The 21,867-nt window shown below is 35.1% G+C and overlaps 1 protein-coding gene across 1 annotated transcript in view; it reads right to left on the bottom strand.

The window, feature by feature from the left end:
* The window catches only part of LOC150091537 (SH2B adapter protein 2-like), a 155,181-nt gene that overhangs the window by 92,342 nt on the left and 40,972 nt on the right, over nt 1-21,867 (bottom strand). Inside the window, exon 3 of the mRNA XM_090384456.1 lies at nt 6,309-6,424. Within this exon, the coding sequence (XP_090240582.1) occupies nt 6,309-6,424 (116 nt within the window). The remainder of the gene's footprint in view (nt 1-6,308; nt 6,425-21,867) is intronic.

The following is a 21,867-nucleotide window of genomic DNA, read 5'->3' as shown; positions in this document are numbered from 1 at the left end:
AGCGTCCTCTTCATTCGAGATTAGTTAACTGATCTCAGATGGAGGGGATGTAAGATTCCCCACAAATATTCTGTGGTTTTCAGCCCATACAACATGCAAATCAGCCTGTGAACACACTTCTATGGACACAATAAATTTACAGTTAGAACTGCGCACTTGGGGACTGTTAATACGAATATACCCCACCTAGGTCTGTAAACTGCTCCTGGATTACTATTTTCCAGATGCAATACCCTACATTTGGTATCATTGCCATTTCTCAGACCATATTCATATCATTTTGAAGAAATAGAGCCTGGTTCTGGTCATTAACCACCTTCAAATCATCAAAAAAATTTGAAGGCATTCCCTATCTCCCATATCAATGTAATTAATGGCAATTAAAAACAAGAGGGGGCTCAACGCTGATCCCAAGGGACTCCTCTTCTCCTGTCCTTCAACCAGTCTTTGATCCACTCTTTGCTTCGCAATAGTTTATATAGGTTAAAGGTTTACTAAAGACTATATAACACCAATTTTTTTTTAATCCAATTGTTTTATTACTTCATCACAAGACAGATCAGGCAAGATCTCCCCCATTGCAAACTCATTGTGTTTGGATTGCAATCCTTTAGGATTGCAATCTTATCAAGGTGGTATGTATTGCATCCACCACAGAAGAAAACCAAACCTCTCCAGTTGATACTTTAAAGTTGGACCTCTTTAGGTCTTCCCTTATTTTTGGCTTTCTCTAAATTATTTTAGGGGCATTACTTCTGCAATATCCTTCGTCTTGATTCTCCCCCTTTCTGTTTTATTATGAAGGAGTTTATTTTTATTATTTTTTGCTCTATGTGTCTGCCATGTGGTAATTGCTTTATTTATTTTCCTATTAATTAATTTATATATTTTTTTTGTTTTGTTTTGTTTAGGAAACTTGGTTACCTGCAAACTAAAAATCTGAAGTTAATGGCATTATAATCAGAGGAAAGGTAGGAAGTACCTTCTGTGATCCCAAAGACATAAAAACATGGTAGAGATGAGCATCTTAAAGAATTTTTATTGAACTAATTTACATGAGCCCATATGCCTGCACGATGTTGAAAGCAGGGCACATTTAATCCTTTAGATACATTTTTAAGAATTAAAATCAACCGGGATAAATACAGGTTTGAGTTGTACATCCAGGGTTTTATTTCCATAACTGCATTTTCTAGAAGACTGAGGAATATCAACAAGTAGAGAATATCTCCCTATAACCAACAGATATGGTTATAGGGAGATTAAAAAAAAAAAAAAAAAAAAAAAAACCACTACAATTGATCTACAATTGATTGAACAATTTGGACCTGACCTCAGTAACGAGTCCAAACTGTGTTTTTAATTTTTAAGTAGGTTTTTACATCCTCAGCTTTTGCTGGAAGGCCAAGTCATGCCTATAAAAGTTCAAATTTTGTGGAACCACAGTAATATTATATTTGGGGGGGGGGGGGGGGGAGTTCGTGAGTATGAAAGGGTAGTCAGTTTTAAATATTTATGTATTTTTGTTTATTGCTACAAATAGTAACACAGAGAGCTTCATGCAGTTTCAGTAATGTCATTGTTGTTTTTTAATTACAGGTCCAGAAGTCAACAAAGTTGTGTGAATGAGGAAAGATGGACAAAATCAGTCATTATGCAGTATTCCAATATTTGGGGGAAAAGGGACTAACACCAAAGACAATTCATGAGGATATGGTTACAACACTGGGACAGGATGACCTTCCCTGTTCCACAGTTAAGACATGGGCAGCAGAATTTAAACAAAGGTGGGAGAGCCTGGAAGATGAACCACACTGGAGAAGACCTGCAACACCCATCACTCCAAAAGTTATTGTTGACAGTGTGCATGATCTGGTGATGAGTGATTGACAAGTGACAGTTTGGTACATTTCCAACATCAGGTCCATCTCATCTGAATGTGCATGTACCACATAGCTATGCAAAAGGTGTCAGCATGATGGGTGCCAAAGTTGTTGATCAAAAATACACAAGAGTGTCAAGTCATGTGAACATTTTGCATAGTTTTCAAGCAGTTTCAGCAAACTTCCTTTCAAGGTTTGTGACCAGGGATGACAGGTGAGTTAATTGTGTAAGTCCACAGCCAAAGGCAAATGAGCAGTTCAAACAGGGGAAACACAGCTCTTCTTTCCCTCCAAAGAAAGCCAAGTCAATTCCTTCTGCTGGCAAGGTGATGGCATCAATTTTTTGGGAAGCTGATGGTGTTTCTAGCAGATTATCTTCAGAAAGGCCAGACAGTCACAGGGGCATATGCAGGCCTTGCGAGCCATTTGCTTAAAAACATCAAACACAAACACCAAGGAAAACTCAGCAAAGAACATGCCATGGCTGCAATGCAAGAGTGCAGCTTTGAAATCGTGGACCATCCCCCATATTCACCAGAAGTAGCACCATCAAACTTTCACCTATTTCCTAATTTGAAAAAATACCTGGCTGGCTTCCATTTTCTCACTGATAGTGACATCATTGCTGCAGTGGATACATTCCTGGAGGCCAAAGAGAAAACCTTTGCAGCTGGAATCAATGCATTGAATCATTAGTAGCAAAGGTGTTTTGACTCCAAAAAGAATTATGTTGAAAAGTAACATGTTACCAGACTCCTCAAATAAACTCTTCATACTCAGGCCACAAACTTTTCAAACGCTCCCTCATATTTAAACCTGAGGTTATCTTGGCAGGTTAGTGAGAAAGTGTTTCTGGTTAACAGAGAATAAAACATGATGTCGCAGATACCAAGCTGGTTTTCAAATTGTTCCAAGTGGCCTGATCATGATGTCTCCTGACAATTGTAAATGAAGTGGTTCCTGTTCAAAAACACTTATTCCCACTGTTAGGAAATCTAAAACAAATTCAAATGTGCTGGAGTAGGCACTAACAACCAGTTAAAGTGTAGGTGTATTGTGAAACGAAAACTGCTTGATGCCTGAAGTGTCCACTCCCTTTACATTATCCACACAAAATAAATGAGAGGCCTGTTATTGACTGTGACTAAAGCTGAACAGAATGAATTTCCTGATCCACAAGAAATCACTGTACTGCAAAGTTATATTTCTTGGATAAGTCATTTTCAGACACCCAAGATAATGACTGGTTATTGGTGATATTCTAACAATATAATCACATAGCATTTTTTTAGACAAATTTGCAAAATAACTTTTCATATGAACTAGGCTTTAAATGATTTTTGTGAAACCTGATTTATCTTCTTAATATTAACATGGCTGATCTCCCTATTTTTTTCCAACTTTGTGCAGCTCTAATGCATTGAAATAGCAAGTAACCATAATCTTAAGACCCTTTAAATCCTTGAGAAAAAGAATAAGCTCTTTTTTAACCTTTTCACAAGTATATATATGTAGATCTATTTTTACAAGGTTATTTTAAGTATTTTTCAAATCGTGCAACTCCTTTTGCATGAAGTGTCTATGAATTTGCCCAGTACATGCAGGCATCCCTGATCTGCATTTTGCAACTAATAGTAGAACAGTTTTAATACACAACAGCATGATAATAGCACTGAAGAGAAGAGAACAATGCACCTGTCAGACATTGTTATCCGATTTTGACTTACAAAATCTGACATTTAAAAAATTCTATGTAATTCAGATCCAGAAGTTTATTAAATTGAATTAAATAACATATCAAACAAATAGATGTAGAGCAGCAGTTCAACTAATAGTAGAACAGTTTTAATACACAACAGCATGAAAATAGCACTGAAGAGAAGAGAACAATGCACCTGTCAGACATTGTTATCCGATTTTGACTTACAAAATCTGACATTTAAAAAATTCTATGTAATTCAGATCCAGAAGTTTATTAAATTGAATTAAATAACATATCAAACAAATAGATGTAGAGCAGCAGTTCCTAACCTTTCAACATAACATTTATATATATATGGCGCATCACCAGAGTTTGTCTGACACGTGACTGACTGGTGCAATACGTATTGATATGTTCGCACTCAATCTCCCCCCACTAACATCTTTTCACGCATTGTTCATATAAGGGCACGTGACCCAAACCACAACTAAATATAAATTTTGAACGGAACTGCATAAATTAATATTAAACTATTTTGTAGTTTACAAAAATATACCTATGTAAATCTAATCAGACAGCATTACAAGATTTTTAGTGCAAACCCCCTGGAACACTTTTTGTGAACCCCTGGGGGTCCGCGAACCACCGGTTAGGAACTGCTGATGTAGAAGATATTAATGCTTAAAAAAAAAAAGTAACAAAGATTTTTAACTGCATTTTATCAATTTTTTTTGTTTTAATTTCTGACAATTTTTCTAATGCTAGGAAATCAGGTCAATATATGAAGAAGTTGATATTTAAAAGCATTGAGATACAAAGTTTTCATTTTTGCAAAACTTCAAAATTTCACAAAGAAATTTCACAAAGTGAGTTTTTTTGTGAAATTTGTTTAAGGAAACTCACTTGTGAAAGGGTTAAGTATTTTAAGCTCAGTGGACAAGTTAATAATAGCCTGAAACAATGTCAAATTTCTAATTTTTTTGTAATTATTATAATTTTTTAATTATTTGCAAACCAAGAAGTACGAAAGGAAATATCAGTAGAGGGCTTGGGATAGGGGAGGGAAGTATTGTGCAAAGATATCCCAAATATATGTTTAAGAGCCACTGCTCGTTACTGCTTAAACAGACTGAAGATGGTCTTAATACTGCTGTTAACAATATTCCTTTTTGATGCATTAATTGTTGAGGGAGAGATTCTTGGAAGATGGCAGGAGTGAGTTTCCCCCAGTAGTGGTGGATTCTGTGGAAGTTTCTTTGTATAATTTAAAAAATTTGTGAAAATGAAACCTTTGCACATAAATGCTTTTACACATTAATTTATTCATATTTTGACTTAAACAGGCCAAAATAAGACTTATTTTGAGGACAGCATCAGAAAGAAGTTATGTCAAAAACTCAAATAATCGATTTTTTAAAAAAAAAAGAGAAAAAGCTCATAACATTTTTTAATGCAAGAAAATTCCTTTAAGCCTATTTATATATCACTTGGTCCAATTTCATGAACTTCTAGATTTGAATCCCAGAGAATTTCAGTTTCTGTAAGTCAACAAAGGCCACTCCTAATGGGTGCCCCTCCAATTTTCAAAGCTATTTTCTTGCTGCCATCCATAATAAACTATGTCAGTGCCTACAGGAAGATTAAGACAATTCAAACATAGATGAATTGTCTTAATCCTTTTTGAAACAATCTTGAAAATGTAAAAAATATATGTACATACTCCTCAGAGGGTTAAATAAGTTGTTTGAATACATGGGGGATGGACCACGTGATTTTTCTAATATTTCCACTGTTTTTTTTTTTTTTTTTTTTTTTTGCCATCTGAACACTAAAATTTCTTCCCCTCTGGGAGTAAGCGGGATGCCTGATATCTCAAATTGATGAAAATTTGCTGCAAGGGCTCAGAATTGCAAGTGAAACATCTAAAAGAGTCTGCTGCCATTTCACAATTACTACACTGAATATTAGCCTTAGATAATTCATAATATTCTGTGGGATTGAGAAAATTCTGGGTTGGATTTTTAAGATAAATCAATAAAAATAAAGAGTGCTAGTGCATAAGACAGTTACTGATTCAAATGGGTGACATTCTGATAAACATTTGTACACATGTAAATTGAAGCTCCACAAAAATTGATTATTATGTTTGCTTGTATATATAGATTAATACATTTGAATCAAAACAATCATATTTTTAGATTGTCACTTTATGATTGCCTTGCATGTTTTTTTTACATGATACCACACCATGTAGATGGGATTTCAAATAATTGAATGCAATTTCTATTTTGAGTTGAAATGTAATGAAAGTCTCAAGATGTCCTTAGTTGTAAATGGATTTTACAGCTAAGAACTAAAGGTATCACCACCTCCACAACTTATAAGTAAAAGGCTAATGAATGTTAATTAACAGGAATGATTAATGAATGGTGAACTGTCTGAGAAAGAATTATCAAATAGCTATCATTTCTCCATGGTAATCTAGAAAAGGTATATTGTACAGAAACTGATCACAACTACACAGGTGCCTATATTTAACTAAGAGGCAAAATTAATTTAAATGATTAAGCAACAATCACACCAACTGCACTAAACAATTATGTTAAAATTCCAGACTTCACAAGGAAACTCTTTTCAGTACTTTTGCATATTAAATTAAATCATGTGCAATGAAAAATCCAATTATTTCTCTGAATATATTCTATCTTTAACTACACACTTACACATTGTCAGCAACTACATCTCCTAGATGACGCATACAGTATTTGACAGTAGACAGCCATGACTTCATGTCTTCTGTATCATGAGCTTCTATGACATATTCCATGTGATTTTCTGTCTGGTAAAGAAATTTGTTTTAGCTTTCAAATTAAACATTACAGACATTCATTGCAAAAGGCATTAATACAAGCTTGATTTTAGCAATTGCCATAAAATTTCCATGAACTAAATTGTGATAATTAGTGTTTCAAAAGTCACTGTACAGTAGGTTGTACAATATTTATTTGGTATAATTTGATTATGCATTTTTTAATTGTATTACTTATTCTGTCTCATAACTAGTATACTCTTGAACAAAAAAAAATTGAAGTAAAATTTACAGCATTTAGTAAAATTACAGCATGTGTTAAAATGTTGTCCTGTGGCATGTAAACATTTTTGAATGCATAGGGTAACATTATTGAATACATTTAAAGCTGATCTGAGATACTGCTGATGGCTGCTGTGATTGCATCGCAGTTCAACTATCATCCTATGACTACATCCAAAGACTTGTGGCTTTCAAAAAAATTACACACTTGACTGATAAAAATTTAATGGGATTAGACTGCAAGGTGATCAAAGTCATTTTGAAATTACTCTTTCTGCAAAAAACTTGCCTAAAACTGCAATTGAATTTTTAGCTGTAGAGGCCATTGTTCCATCCAGCTGGAATCATACATAATAAAAAGTTATGCTTTGGCTCTAGAATTCAGAGGTGTTTCCAAAAAATAAAAATAAATAAATAAAATAATAATTAAATAATAATTAAATAAAAATAATAATAAAGCCAGAAATTTTCATAAAATTCAGAAGGATTTATGAGCAACAAATCAGACTATTCTGGCTGTTAACATAAGGTGATGAGCAAAAAAATAACCCAAATGTGATCCCAAGGGATCGCATTTGGTGAGTATGGGTTTGGCATACCCAGGGTCCTGAGCTGGATATCATCATTCTTCTCTTTCTTGGTGATTCCCTTCTACTTCTGACTCTTGTTTTCTTTCTCTCTCTCTCTCTCTCTCTCTCTCTCTCTCAGGGTAATTCAGAATTTTTTTTTTTTTTTTTTTTTTTGGCTGGTAATGTACATGGATGCAATAGAGACACTGTCAGATCAAGTTCATATGCTTTCACAAAAGTGCATAGCTCACTGTTAGCTATTGCATAGTTAAACTAGTCAGAGTAAAACAGTTACAACAAAGTTTTGCAAACTCGGATGCCTTGGCAATCCAGAGTATAAACAAATTTATTTATTTATTTGCTTATTTTTGATCTGATTCTTTCAATTCTTGCACTACAGTATTTTGTGTGGACAAAGCTTTAATTTCTTCCTAACAATCCAGTAATAGGTTTTCAGCATACAAGTCAAAATAAAAGTAATTTCTCTTCTGTAACTGATGGCCAAAAACTTGCAGCATCAAGTATACAACATGTATCAAATTTTTTTTTTTTTTTTTTGCCAACTCACAAATGGTATTTATATATGGAACTGTTGTGCCCCAAATACGTGCAATGAATTCTTGATGGAATATGTTTTCAAACCAAATGGGTAATAAAGCATCTCCTTTATGTGATTTCTTTTTGCAGCCAGCAGGATTTAAACTGCATAGTTAATAAAATGGTCTTAATACCCTCAGCAGATAAACTTTGCCTTCATAATGCAGCGCCCTGCTATTGCTCTACTTTCAAACAAATGAACTACAAAAAGTTAATCTGTCATTTATTTAAACTGGCAGTTATGGCACAAACCAGAGTTGCAAAGACAGTGGTGTGGCACCTGATAGATGCCAATTTTATTTTTGATTTCTGGAAAACAGTTCTTTATTTTAAATTCTGCTTCAACATTACTAATACTTCATCTTTTCTGAAGAGTTTGCAGTACTTATTACATATAACTTTAGTAAAAAATTAAATACAGTGGATTCCAGTTATTTTGGCCACTGGTTAATCAGGGCAGCCATTTATTTGGTACAAATCTTAAAGAACAGAACCTAATCGAGAAAACAGCCAAGGTTTTCTTCGCTTAATTGGGACAACATGCCATTTAATCAGGGCAAGAGACTGCAACACTCGAGATCACCCTATGATTGTCTCCAACCATACCATGCGTCCGGTCATATTTCTGGAGGTCACCCCATAAAACAATAAAAACAATTAGCAGTTTCCGGTTTATTAGGTTTTTCTGTTAGTGCAATCTATTATAATAAACTCGATCTTATTGCATTTGCGATAATACTGATAGCTGAATTCTGTGGATTTTTAAGTTATTATGGTGAAACGTGTTTCCCCTTCACTGAAATCTTCAATCATATAAAAAACAAATAAATTTTCAGAATCTTCTCTTCATTCCTATTTTTTTAAGCTACATAAATTTATTACTCCATATCTCACTTGCTTGTTTGTTATTTGGTTTTTAGGAGCATTAGCAACTAAGGCCATATTGCTCCAGGATATGCGGTGGTCATTCTCTGACCTTTCCGCATCCTCCGTATTTGGTGGTGACGGGCTCGAACCCCAGTCTAATCAAGAAACGTGTGCTACGCACTGCTGCTCCTTCCCACCTGGCTAAGGAGGCGCCATATCTCACTTGCACATATTGTGTTAGCTGTAATTCGTGTGTCATGTTCTTTGTTATTGATTGCTTATCTTTTATGCTTTTTAAAATTTTACGACCCAAAAAAAAAAAAATGTCAGTGAATAGAAATATCAACTAGTTAGTATGTACATATTGCGGGTTCAAATCCCGCCTCAGGCTTGGATCAGAGTAGAAAATGCAAAAACCTGGGAGGTGCAACATGGCCAGAGAAGTCGATGCACCAACAATTAACAAAAAAAAATAAAAAAAAATTAACTATGTACGTAAGCGTAAATTTATTTTTATTTTGCTAACGGGAAAATATTCTTCCAATTTTCAAGTATCATTTAATTTTTTAATTGGTAAGGTATTAAGGTGTAAATTTGTACTTAATATAACTTTACTTTCATAGCCTGTGGATAACATTCCTCCTATTTTTGCTTATTAGAATCGCCATTTAATAGAATTAAAATTTAATTCACAAATTTGATCCAATGACTGGCATTTACTACATATCATATAGTGAACAGTATTTTACTGTGGTGAGCCCATTGTAATGTGATTTGATCATACCATGAACCAACTATAAAGTGGGGTCCACTGTATTTTTAATTTCTTTGCTTAATTGTCCTAATTAAGTGAAGAAATTAATTTAAAATGCATAATTGGGGCAGTCACTTAATCAAGCCAAAGTGCACTAGTCCCGATATGTCCCAAATAACCAGAATCCACTGTATTTAAAAAATGCTGCATTTTATTGTTATCTTCAAAAAATTAAAAATAATATTAATTGTACTGAAACTGAAAAAACAAATTTTTAGACAACATATAGACATGAACTCACATCTGGTTTGGCATACCCAGCTGGATATCATTATTCTTTTTCTTGATGATTTCCTTCTACTCTCACTCACTCACTCACTCTCTCTCTCTCTCTCTCTCTCTCTCTCTCATGTGAAAACTCAAATTTTTTTGGCTACTGCAGCATAAGCCTCAGGCTTCCTTGCACCCTATGGCTAATAATAAACCTGCTGATCTTGTCTATTTTCCAGTCAATTTTAAACAGGTGCACAAGCATGTATTTCTGAAAGTGCAGAAAGTATAGATTGAAGTATGTGATGATCTGCAGTTCTTGTTAGTCACCTTCCCTGGGATATTATGGCTACATAATGTCCCAAATACTTCTAAAAAATGTTAAAATGTGAACATATTAGATCCTTTTATTTACTTCCATTTTCAAATTTTTTCAAATCTGGTATAATTAAAGCAAGCCAAATTTGAAATACATTCTCATGCTACCCAAAGACTAGAGTCCTGCTTGATTAAACACAGTGGTTTATTTTCCTGAATTTTTTATGCAAAAGCAATAAAAAATTTTCAACAACAAAGCGTGGAAAACTATAGTTGCAGTAACCTTGTTCTTTAGACAATCATATAATTTGAAACTTTGTAATTACAATGTCATTTATTAAGTCCCATGTTAAGCTCCAATAAAATAGTTGCAAAAACAGTGGTGCTGTACCTGACAGGTGCCAGTGTTTATTTACTCTGAAATTGTTTTTAAAAAAAATTAAAATAAAATCAGTTTTTTAATAATTAATTAAGGGGTAATTAATTATTTGACTATATTTAGGAAACTAAAAAAATTCAGATTTTTAATCATTAATTAAGAGATAAGGCAGGAGGATTATTTTTGAGAATCACCCTATCAGTTTCTACTACACCACCACCACTGCACGGACAAAAGATGAAACAGTGAATACATGGTAAATCAACCTTTTAACAAGTAATAACATTACAAAATGATTAGTCTGATAACTGTACTAGTTTCAAAGATTTTTATTTTTAAAGTTGCAATACTAGTGCAACTCGCAAAGAAAGTTTCTGCTGTGAGAATTAAGACTATAGCATTAACACAGCAGTTTTTTAACTCCAAGTGACCATAAAGTGAATGTGTCACTGTTAACCATTCTGAGAAATTTTTTGTGATATAATGTACTGATCCAGAAAGTATAACAGAAGGTGTAGGTGTGATTATCTGCAGAACTTGTTAGTCACCTTTCTAGGAACACATTCTAAAAAATCACGAATTCTTAGGGCAAATAATATCCAGAGACAGAGATGTCCTAGTTATGAACAGCAAAGTAATAAAACCGACTTATCTGAGAAAAGATCTAAACCTCCAAAATTTTCCTAATTCATTTCAAAAATTATACACTGATTTCCAATCTCGATGTCCATTTCCACCCATGATCCGTCAAGTTTCACTTACCTTTTCTAAAGAATTTCAATCACAACTGCCTCAACAGCCATTAATTTCAGTTGTCTTAATTATTCAATCCATGATTTCTTTCAATTCAAAGATAGTAACAATGCATATGGATAGTGTCACACAAGTATAAAGGATGCAGAATTGGACATTCTGCATCCTTTATATTTTAAGAAGCATATAAAATCTATTGCAGTGCATCCAATTGATATGGGTGGCCAGTAGAATGTTCAGTCAGTTTGGTGTGACATAAGCACTGTGAAAACAAAAATTAGAGCAGGAGTGTGTTACAGGCTTCTGGAGGAAAGTAGAGGTCAGAAGCTTATCAAATTCTAACAGGAGGCTAAATGATTTTGTAAAAACTGATGGCAAAATGGAGAAGAAATTGTTAAAGTTTAACATAAGAAAGGCAACTTGTCAATGCAATTACTTGTCACCAAAGGGTGACAAGTAATTACAGACATGTTGGTTTAACTTCTGTTCCGGTGAAATAATGGAGTCAATGGTTAAAGAAGCATTGCAGGATCATCTATACAAGACTGCAGTTATAATTCAGATACAGCATGGGTTTGTTAAGGGGGTTTGTCTTGTCAGGCCAATTTGATTGGATAATATTAAGTGGTCGCAATGGAAATGGATGCAAAAAATAATTTTTATATTATATATATTGGATTTCAGGAAACCTTTTGATACTGTTGCACATGGAAGACTACTATACAAATTGGAGCAGTATGGAATTAAGGGCAAGTTGCTGCTATGGATAAAGGGATGGCTGAGTGGGAGAAGACAGAGTGATAATCAATGGGCACTGCTCTTTGTGAACTAATGTTATTAGTGGAGCCCCCCGAGGGTTTGGTGTTGGGCCCATTGTTGTTTTCTATATTTATCAATGATACTGATGAAGGTGTATCAGGCTTAATGTCCAAGTTTGCATATGATACGAATGTTGGAAGGGTTGGTAATGACAGTATGCTACTGCAACAGGATCTAGAAATGTTGGGAAAATGTGCTGACAGGTGGCAACTTTGCATTTGTCAAAGTATTGCATACAAGTAGTAGTAACCCCAGAGTGTCACACAGTTGGTACGACACTCCGGGGTTACTACAGAGTGTCGTACCAACTGTAGTAACCCCAGAGTGTCGTACCAACTGTAGTAACCCCAGAGTGTCGTACCAACTGTGTGGTAAAACATTCAGGGTAGTGGAGCATGAAAAAGATCTGGTGGTAATTGTGCAGTCAGATATCAAGTTTTCTGAGTGGTGCAGACAGGCTGCCAGAGCAGCTCATGGGGTTTGTCAATGTTATACAATAATTTTGCTAGCAGGGATAAGGAGGTGATTATCTCTTTGTACAAGGCAATGGTCAGACCATACCTTGAATACTTTATACAGTTCTAGAGGCCTCATTTTAGGAAGAGTGTAGAGAAGGGGTGGGCAACTTTTTTCATCAGTGGGCCGAATGAAATTTTCTTATCATTACGCGGGCCGGAATAGATTGAACGATTTAACAAAAAAAATCAGAACCTAAAAAATGTTATATTACTTGAATTACCAAATTATTAATGTATTTAAAAAAAAAAAGTAAATACAATATTTAAATAGAAGTTGATTATAGATAGGTACAGATAAAAACTACAATTTGGAATAAACATTTTTATTGTTATGATAACGAAGTAAATGCAGAAAACAAAAACTTTAATGTGAGGGATTACATTTGGAATGTTCCTGATTTATGATTTCATCAAAATTGGGATTCAATTCACTAGTCGCTATTCTTAGAACTGCTCCTAAATTTTCATCCGTTATTCTTGATCTAATTTTGCTCTTTGTATTTTTCATTAAAGAAAATGTAGTTTCGCATAGGTATGTTGATCCAAAGAATGCCAAATATTTCTGCACATTATCCAGAATATTTTTAAACATTTCTGGATTTAACGAGGCATAAAAGTCTGTTATTGTTTTTTTAGCAAATTGATTCTTTAATATTATATTTTGATTGTAAATTTATCAGTTCCAACTGGATACAAGGTTTGGTGCATCATTGACATTAAAATTAAATGGCAGGCTTACTAAAGATAGATCTTTAGAAATTTTCTTAAAATCATCAAATCTTCTTGTAAATTCATTAAATAAGTCACTTCTTATTGCCTTATATTTCTTAAAATCAGCACATTTCAAGTTTTTTTCTCTTTTTTGTAAGACTGGAAAGTGAGTTAACTGTTTATTTTGGAATTGTTGCGAAAATAACTTGGGCTTTCTCGTAAATGATGTGACATTTGTATACATATCAAAAATAAATAGTCCTTTCCCTTGTAATAATAAATTTAATTCATTTTGATGCGAAAACATATCAACGGAGAAGAAAAAGTCGTTCCGCCATTGTTCACTCTTTTAATTCACAAAATTCATTCAGCTTGTCCTTAGCATTTAAGAAGTTTACAATTTCATCCAACAAATCATGAAATCATTTTAACACTTTTGCAAGACTAAGTCATCTTATGTCTGTATGGTAAGGAATATCAGTAAAATCACATTCAATTTCTTTCAAAAATGTTATGAATTGCCGGTGGTTTAAAGGTCTTCCACGAATAAAATTAACTACTTTTCTTACAACCAAAATAACATGCTTCAGTTTTAAAACTCTTTTGCAAAGGGTTTCTTGTTGAATTATACAATGTAAGAAAATTATTTCTTTTCCTGGAATATGCTTTATTTCGTTGCTTATTCTTTTTAATAATCCAATGTTTTTTCCTGTCAAACTAGGACACTCATCGGTTGTGATGTTGACAATTTTGTCCCACTTTATATTATGTTTTTGGAAAGCTTCTTGAAGAGCTATAAAAAAATCTTCACCAGTCGTTGTGTCTTTCATAGGATATGCAGAAAGTAATTCCTCCATAATTTCAAATCTATGATTTATACCTCAAATAAAGATTAAAAGTTGACTCATATCAGTAATGTCACATGACTCATCTAAAGCCAGTGAATGGTAGGTACAATCTTCCAATTTTAATTTTAATTGATCACATAAATTACTTGATATATTATCAATTCATCTCAAAAGTTCTTCGTGACAAAGAAATTTTTTCATACATCAGTTTTTTTTTATAAGGGCATAATAATTCAGCAATATCTACCAAACATTCCTTCACAAATTCCCTGTCAGAAAATGATTTACACTGTTTTGCAACCTTATGTGCAACAATTTAACTTTTGTCAGAGCTCTATCTGTATTTGACAAAATTTTCAAAGTATTTTGTTGCTTACGCAAACCACATTTTAAATTTTCTGCTTCAATTTTCATTTGTTCCGGTGAAAATAGCTTATATTTTACGAAATGTTTTGTTGAAAAATGCCTTTTTAGAATATATAATCTTTAAAAACGGAAATAGTTTCATTACAAACCAAACAAACAGCTTTATATTGCAATTAAGTATTTGAATGTCCAATTATCATTGAAAATGCAGCATTCGGCATCAATTTTTCTTTTTTTAATTGGCTCATTTTATGGGCTATAAATTATATTAAATTAAAAATTGTAATAATTAGAAAAGGCATAAACTGACTTATAAAATATCTTGCACCAATATTATTTTTTTCAATAAGAAGTCAAACCCAAAGGAACTTCGATCGATGCTACAATAATAATTAGGAAATAATACTCTTTGCCACTGTGTAGAATCACCTGGTTAACTGCGCACTGCTTACTGTTGTATGCTGCACTGGCTGCAATTCCTAATTGAACCGAATTAAGCTGAACGTTTACAGTTTATGGCAAATGTAGTCAGGTATGGATTTTCTATATTTATGCATTTATGGAGGGGACCGGATTCAACATCGTCGCAGGGCGGCTGTTACCCATCCCTGGTGTAGAGCGTTTAGAACAAATACAGAGAAGGGCAACAAGATTGGTGAGGGGAACAAAGGGTTACTCTTACCAAGAAAGGCTTAAGTTCAGCAAACTGCACCTACAAGGTTATCTGATTCAGGTGTATAAGGACTTGAATGGTTTGAGCATGCTCAATGCTGATGGGATTCTCCCTCTTGTTCAGATTATGCACAAGAGAGGGCATAAATTCAAACTGAAGAAAGACAGTTGTAGAGCAGATATGCAGAAATTTGCCTTTAGCCAGCAGGTGGTTGATTGCTGGAACAAATTTCCATTTGTCATTGTGGATGATGATAGCTTGAATAAATTCATGGAAGAAATGGACAAGCTTTTCAATCCAATGAATGAGTGAAATGGAAAGTTTTTTTTTTTTTTTTTTGACTGATGCTGTATAATCTTGCATCATAAGCCACTACTAATGCTAATGACTGTGATCAGAATAACAAAAACTTACACAGAGAAACAGAAGTGGGTCAGTAAAGCAAAATGTCTTATAATGGGGGATTTGAAATTACCAGATATTCAGTGGAATTTGTTTGTGGGATTGGTCACACACACTAGCAACTCATAGATTTATTGGATGACCATTTTCTAGGGCAGTATGTTAGACAGGCAACAAGAGGAAACAATACTCCTGATCTGGTTATCAGCAGTGATTCTTCATGCATTAAGAATCTGCAGATAAAAAATCACTAGGAGGCAGTGATCACAGTGCATTGACATGGGATTTACTTAAGAGGTAAGTATCATCAAGAATAAAGAGAAGGGTTTTTGCTTTCGTAAAGGCGACTACAGTGGACTCAAACAGTTTTTAAATTCTATAGTGGGCCCAACTATAGAATTTAAAAATGGAAAGCATTCAAGGAATTACTCTTAGATGCTACAAGGCATTTCTTACAAAGAAATAATGTTCAAGGTTTAGGCCTAAACAGATGTCAGATGAACTAATGAGACTTAGCATTAGCATTAATAGAGGCATACAATGCAAGAAAGCAAGCTTATGCAGCATCAGCCAAAAAAAAAAAAAAAAAACCCTCCGCCCCCTCCATTCATTCCAAATGCCCGTCCAGCTCAATCTTAAATTTATTTAGGCTATCAACTTCCATATCAAAAGCTGGAAGTCTGTTCCACCAAACAACTACCCATTGGCTAAAGGCAAATTTCCGCACATCTATTCTACAACTGTCTTTCCTCAATTTGAAACTGTGCCCCCCCTCAGGTTCTTAATCTGAGCATGAGGAAGAATTCCATCAGCAATCAGCTTGCTCAAATTCTTGATGGAATTTGAGCAAGCTGAATGCATTCAAGGTATATTATACACCTCAATCAGATCACCTCGTAAGTGCCTACTCTCCAGGTGCTGCAATTTGCAGAACTTAAGCCTTTCTTGGTAAGAGCACCCCTTTGTTTCCCTCACCAATTTCGTTGCCCTTTTTTGTACTGTTCTAGCAACTCTACATCTTTCCTAAAATAATGCCTCCAGACCTCTACACAGTACTTTAGGTGTGGCCTGACCATTGCCTTATATGACATGATAATCACCTCCCTGTCCCTGCTAGCAAAATTCCTATATATCATTGACAACCTCAAACTCTCATAGATTCCCATCAGAACGCTGAGTTGGTGTCTAATTTCGCGACACTCTAGACACCTAGCACACACAAAGGCATCCTCCTTGATCTAGCCAAGGAGGAGGGGAGTCTATGAGAGCTTGAAGTGTAGGGTAAATGCCTTCAAAGAAATTAATGAGGGCCTATCAAGCTCTTAGCTCAAAGGCAGCTCACTCCTGTGCATCAGACAACATAGAGGCAAGCTCCAAGGCAGAATGCGCTGGTCCCAAAGGAACCAGTTGTTGTTGGTGACTCTATTGTCAGGGAGACAGGGAATATACTATGCAAGAAGGATAGGTGGAACAGGACCAGGGTATGTCTGCCAGGGGCAAAAGTTGATGACGTTGTAGAGCAGATACCATCTTTTAAGGGCACAAAAGGTGATATTGTTGTACATGTTGGAACTAATGACATTAAGAGTAGGAGATCTGCAGATTTACTTAACAAGTACAGGTCAATGTTGAAAAAAAGTCATGAGTTAGGGTTGAATCTGAAAGTGTCTGCAATTCTTCCCAGACACGATAAGAGGGAGTATATGAGGAGAGCCTTGTCGATCAATTCGGCCCTGGAGAGATTGTGCAAGGCTCAAGGGGTAGAACTTTTTTTCAGCCTGGTCTGTGCTTGTTGGCAGGAGAGACTGCTTCTACAAGGATGGGGTACACTTAAATAGAAAGAATGTAAGAATACTTGCTGATGCTATCAAGGCAGTGTTAGGTGGGTCAGAAAACTGCTAGCTTGGGACTAATACACAGACTAAAAGTTTAACAGTGGCCACAAGAAGAGGCAAAACTGATTCTTGCACTACTTCTATTAGAATGAGCAGCAGACTGGAAAGCAAGGTAATGGGGACTTCCAGGACTGCTGGGAGTCATAGTGGAACAAGTAAATACATGGGCTGTGTTAGGGTAACTAAGAGTAGCAAAAGGTGCATGTACACCAATGCTAGGAGTATAGTTAATAAATTTGATAAGCTTGAAGTGCTAGTCAAGACATCAAAGGCAGATATTGTTGGGATATCAGAGATGTGGTGTCACACAGATATAAGCAGTGCAGAATTGGAATTTGCGGAGTACAATGTGTACAGAAAGGATAGACAGGACAGGAAGGGAGGAGGGGTTATGCTGTTAGTTAAGAAACAAAATCTAAGGAAGTGCATCCAATTGATGTTTGTGAACAATGCAATGTTGAGTCTGTTTGGTGTGACATAAGCACTAGGAAAGGAAAAATGAGAGTAGGTGTATGTTATAGGCCTAATGAATCTGATGAGTATAATGAGTAATTGTGCAGAGAAATAGAGTGGGCCAGTAAATCAGAATGTCTTATAATGGGGGATTTTAATTTTCCAGATATTGACTGGAACTTGTGGGTTGGTCACTCGCACACTAGCAGGACTTTTATGGATTTATTGGATGACTGTTTTCTACAGCAACATGTTCAAGAGGCAACCAGAGGGAGTAATACTTTTGATCTGATTATCAGCAATGATTATTCATGCATTAAAAATTTGCGGATAAAGGAACCACTGGGTAACAGCGATCACAATGTACTGATGTGGGAATTACTTAAAGATGTAACTACCATCAAGGCTAAAGGGAAGAGCTTTTGTTTTCATAAAGGTGATTACAGGGGTCTCAGACAGTGTTTAAATTCTGTACAGTGGGATCAACTGATGATGTTACCAATGTTGAATTCTAAATGGGAAGCCTTCAGGGACTCAATTTTGGTGGCTACTAGGCTTTTCATTCCAGCTAAGAAATACTGTTCAAGGTTTAGGCCTAAATGGATGTCAGATGAATTAATGAGGTTCGTGGCAGAGAAGAAAAATGTATGGGATGCATATAAAGTATCAGGTGACACAGAAGCTTATGGCAGATATAAACTAGTCTGTAATCAAGTCACAAAGGAGGTTAGGCAGGTGAAGGCAGATTACAAGAAATCTTTGGCAAAGAATGCAAAGAGTTCTTTACTTATGTAAACTCTAGAAGGAAAGAGATGAATCGAATTGTACCACTTAACATAGATGGGTTGACTATTGATGATTATGCTCTGGTAGCTAATAAACTGAATGAGTATTTTTCATCTACATTCACACGAGTTATTCAATGAGAGGAGTGCCAGAAGTTTATCAAACGTTCTGAATCAGACTATCAGACCCCTAACGCAAGGATATACTATTTTGGATTGCAGACAACAGAAGTGAATGTTATAGTACTGTAATACAATTACGGAGAAAATGAGGCCCGTAGTAGCAATTGAAGTTATACAAACTGTTCATCAATTCATGCACACTTTACATTAAGCCTTTTGCAGTTTTTACCATTCTAAATGTGATTTCATCCTTGGAAAGAATGTCATGTGCTGTTTTTCAAAAACATTTATAATTGAATGTACCACAGATGACAAATACCATAGCTAGTTCCCCCAAGAGCTAAATGTTTAGGTTTGTGAATGTCCAGTGTACAATTAACATTTCATTGATATATTTTTTATTGCATCTCTAATTTGAGATAAGACATGAGAGAAACTGAATATCTACAGTAATTTCTGTCAGATAATTGCTGTTTATAAAAATTTAATTGTGTATTGAGGGATCAAACCACATAAGAGAATACTATATTAGTTGGGTTGACATGTATAGTTCAGTGGTCTACTCTTTGGAAATCATGTTTAGAATAGCAAAATAGAATACAACCAATTACCTGCAGTAGGTGGTTCTGCTCTGTGAGTTACAGAGTTTGCTTCTGCTAGTGTCTGTTGTGAAATCCATGTTTTGCTATAAACTGCAATTTTTTTATGCCCTTGTTGGGGGATATGACCACACTATATCAAGGTTGTGTGTGTGTGTGTGTGTGTGTGTGTGTGTGTGTGTGTGTGTGTGTGTGTGTGTGTGTGTGTGTGTGTCATTTAGAAATATGCATACAGGGCAGCACTAAGTTTCAGCTGAGTAGATGAAACACTTGAGCTTCATCTACTACTACATCTACAGTAAAAATTCATCATTAAATTAAATCTAATTATATGCATGTATTGATTGACATGTGTCATGAAGAGATACTGATAGTACTTTTGCTTTACTGCCATGCATTTTCCTCCAATCAGTGACATTCTCTGGCTTTGTGACATTGATACATCATCTGGAATCAAACTGTTTATACAAGAACTTCATGTTTCATGCAGCAAGCGTTGCTCTCCTCAAATCAAAGCATAGTTGAAAGGTGGGGTTTTAAAATTTTCATTTATCCTCAAATAGATCTAAAGTGAGTTTTAATTTTCAGAAATTAATTAAAAATATGTTTTTAATATAGAACGTGGATTTTTCACAGTTGTGTTCAGAAAACACTGAAATTACAGGTGGCATTAAAAGAACAATTTTTAATTTTTTTTTGCTAATTTTTCAAATTTCTGCCTGGCAGAGAGGAATTTCATATTCTTCCTTGGCTAATACATTCTAATAGTAATACATGATTAACAATATGCTAAGTTGAATGGCAGTAGTTATTCAAATACTTTTAAAAATTGAGAGTAATGCAAAGCTATATAAAATAGCCAACAGTTGCAATGTAAAGATTTTAATTTAAAAAGAAAGAATGAAAAAAGAAAAAAAAAATCCCATCCCCTTCTAACAGATAAGTCTCAAATTACACAATTAACCCTTGTCTAGAAATTGTCATTTAATGTGAAAACCTACATGTCAGAAATAATTTTCTTTCTTGCCCCCCCAAATGTATTTAAGATTATGAGCAAGCAGCACAAGCAAAATTATTAGTAGTGTTTAATTATCAAGAACAACTGCAGCCATTAACAAAACTTAACACCATGCAAGCTGTTTAACAGTTCATGCACACTTTATATTATGAAGTTAGAAATATTTTTTGCTATTCTAAAAGTGATTTCATAGTCTAGGAAAGGTTATTACAGGCTGGTGTTAAAATTATTCAATAATTGAATATATTGCAACTGATAAATGCAGTAGATGGTGCCCTTCTCAGAGATTTACATTAATATATATACAAAGGGTACTAGGAAAGTTTTGCAATACAGCTTTGTTTATTTAATTTTTTCAAAGTAATTTCCTCTACATTCAATACACCTCTCCATCCTCCGAAACCAATCTTTAAACCAGTTCTGCCAAGTTTCACTAGGGAGTAAAGCACACTCGTTGTCCCAAGCCCGTAGAAGGTCCTCACCACTGGAAAACCGCCTCCCTTTTAGCTTCATTTTCACATGCGGGAACAGTGCAAAGTCGCAGGGAGCAAGGTCTGATATGTAGGGAGGGTGCTCGAGAAGTTTCAGTCCTGTCGTGGTCAAATATTCGGTGCAGGCTTTGGCGCGGTGAGCTGGAGCATTTTCGTGATGGAGGTACCAGGTGTCCATTCTTGACTTTGGCCGCAGGTTCTTCATAGATCCAATGACTTTAGGCAGGCATTGTTCAGTATACCACTTAGCTGTGACTGTCTTCTGCGTGTCCAAAATGACACGTTCCACAATTCCACTCGATTTGAAAAATACAGCTATCATTTTCTTCTTTACATATCGGGATTTTCTGACAATTACGGGTGTGTCGTCATCATCGAAGACCCAAACTTTGTTTTGAGCCTTGGTCGGCAGATCGTAATAGTACAGCCAAGTCTCGTCACCTTTCACGATGTTGTTCACATACCAAGATTGTCCCTTATCAAACTTTTTTAACATCTCCCGGCACCAAGTCACAAGTCGTGTCATCTGCTCTTCAGTCAGTTGATGCGGCACCCAGAGAGAACAAAGTTTCTTCACGTGCAAATGATCTTGCAGAATCGAACGAATTGCTGGTGCATTTAGGCCCAAAGTATCCTCTATCTGTTGGTAGGTCACTCGCCTGTTTTCATCAAGCATTTTCCTCACAGCAGTAACGTTTTCCTCCATAACTGACGTTCGTGGCCTTCCCAGCCTCTCAGAATCCTCCAGAGTGAAATTTCCCCTTTGGAATTCTCTATACCACCTGAATATCATTGTACGATGTGGACAATCATCATCTAGTGCAAGAGTCATTTCTTCTAAGCACTGGTCTATGGTTAAACCACGCACAAAATTATACCGCAAAACCGTCCTTATCTCATTTCGTGACCACGATGCCATCGCAAGCACTTTACACTCTCACTACTAATGAATAACTGAGCCCATCGACTTGGCGCGGCGGCTA

The sequence above is a fragment of the Mastigoproctus giganteus genome, chromosome 1 (assembly GCF_048544385.1).
Source record: "Mastigoproctus giganteus isolate SK-2022 chromosome 1, ASM4854438v1, whole genome shotgun sequence".
Lineage (NCBI taxonomy): Eukaryota > Metazoa > Arthropoda > Arachnida > Uropygi > Thelyphonidae > Mastigoproctus > Mastigoproctus giganteus.
Note: the sequence above shows the minus strand (reverse complement) of the source record. Positions and strands in the feature narration are given on the sequence as shown.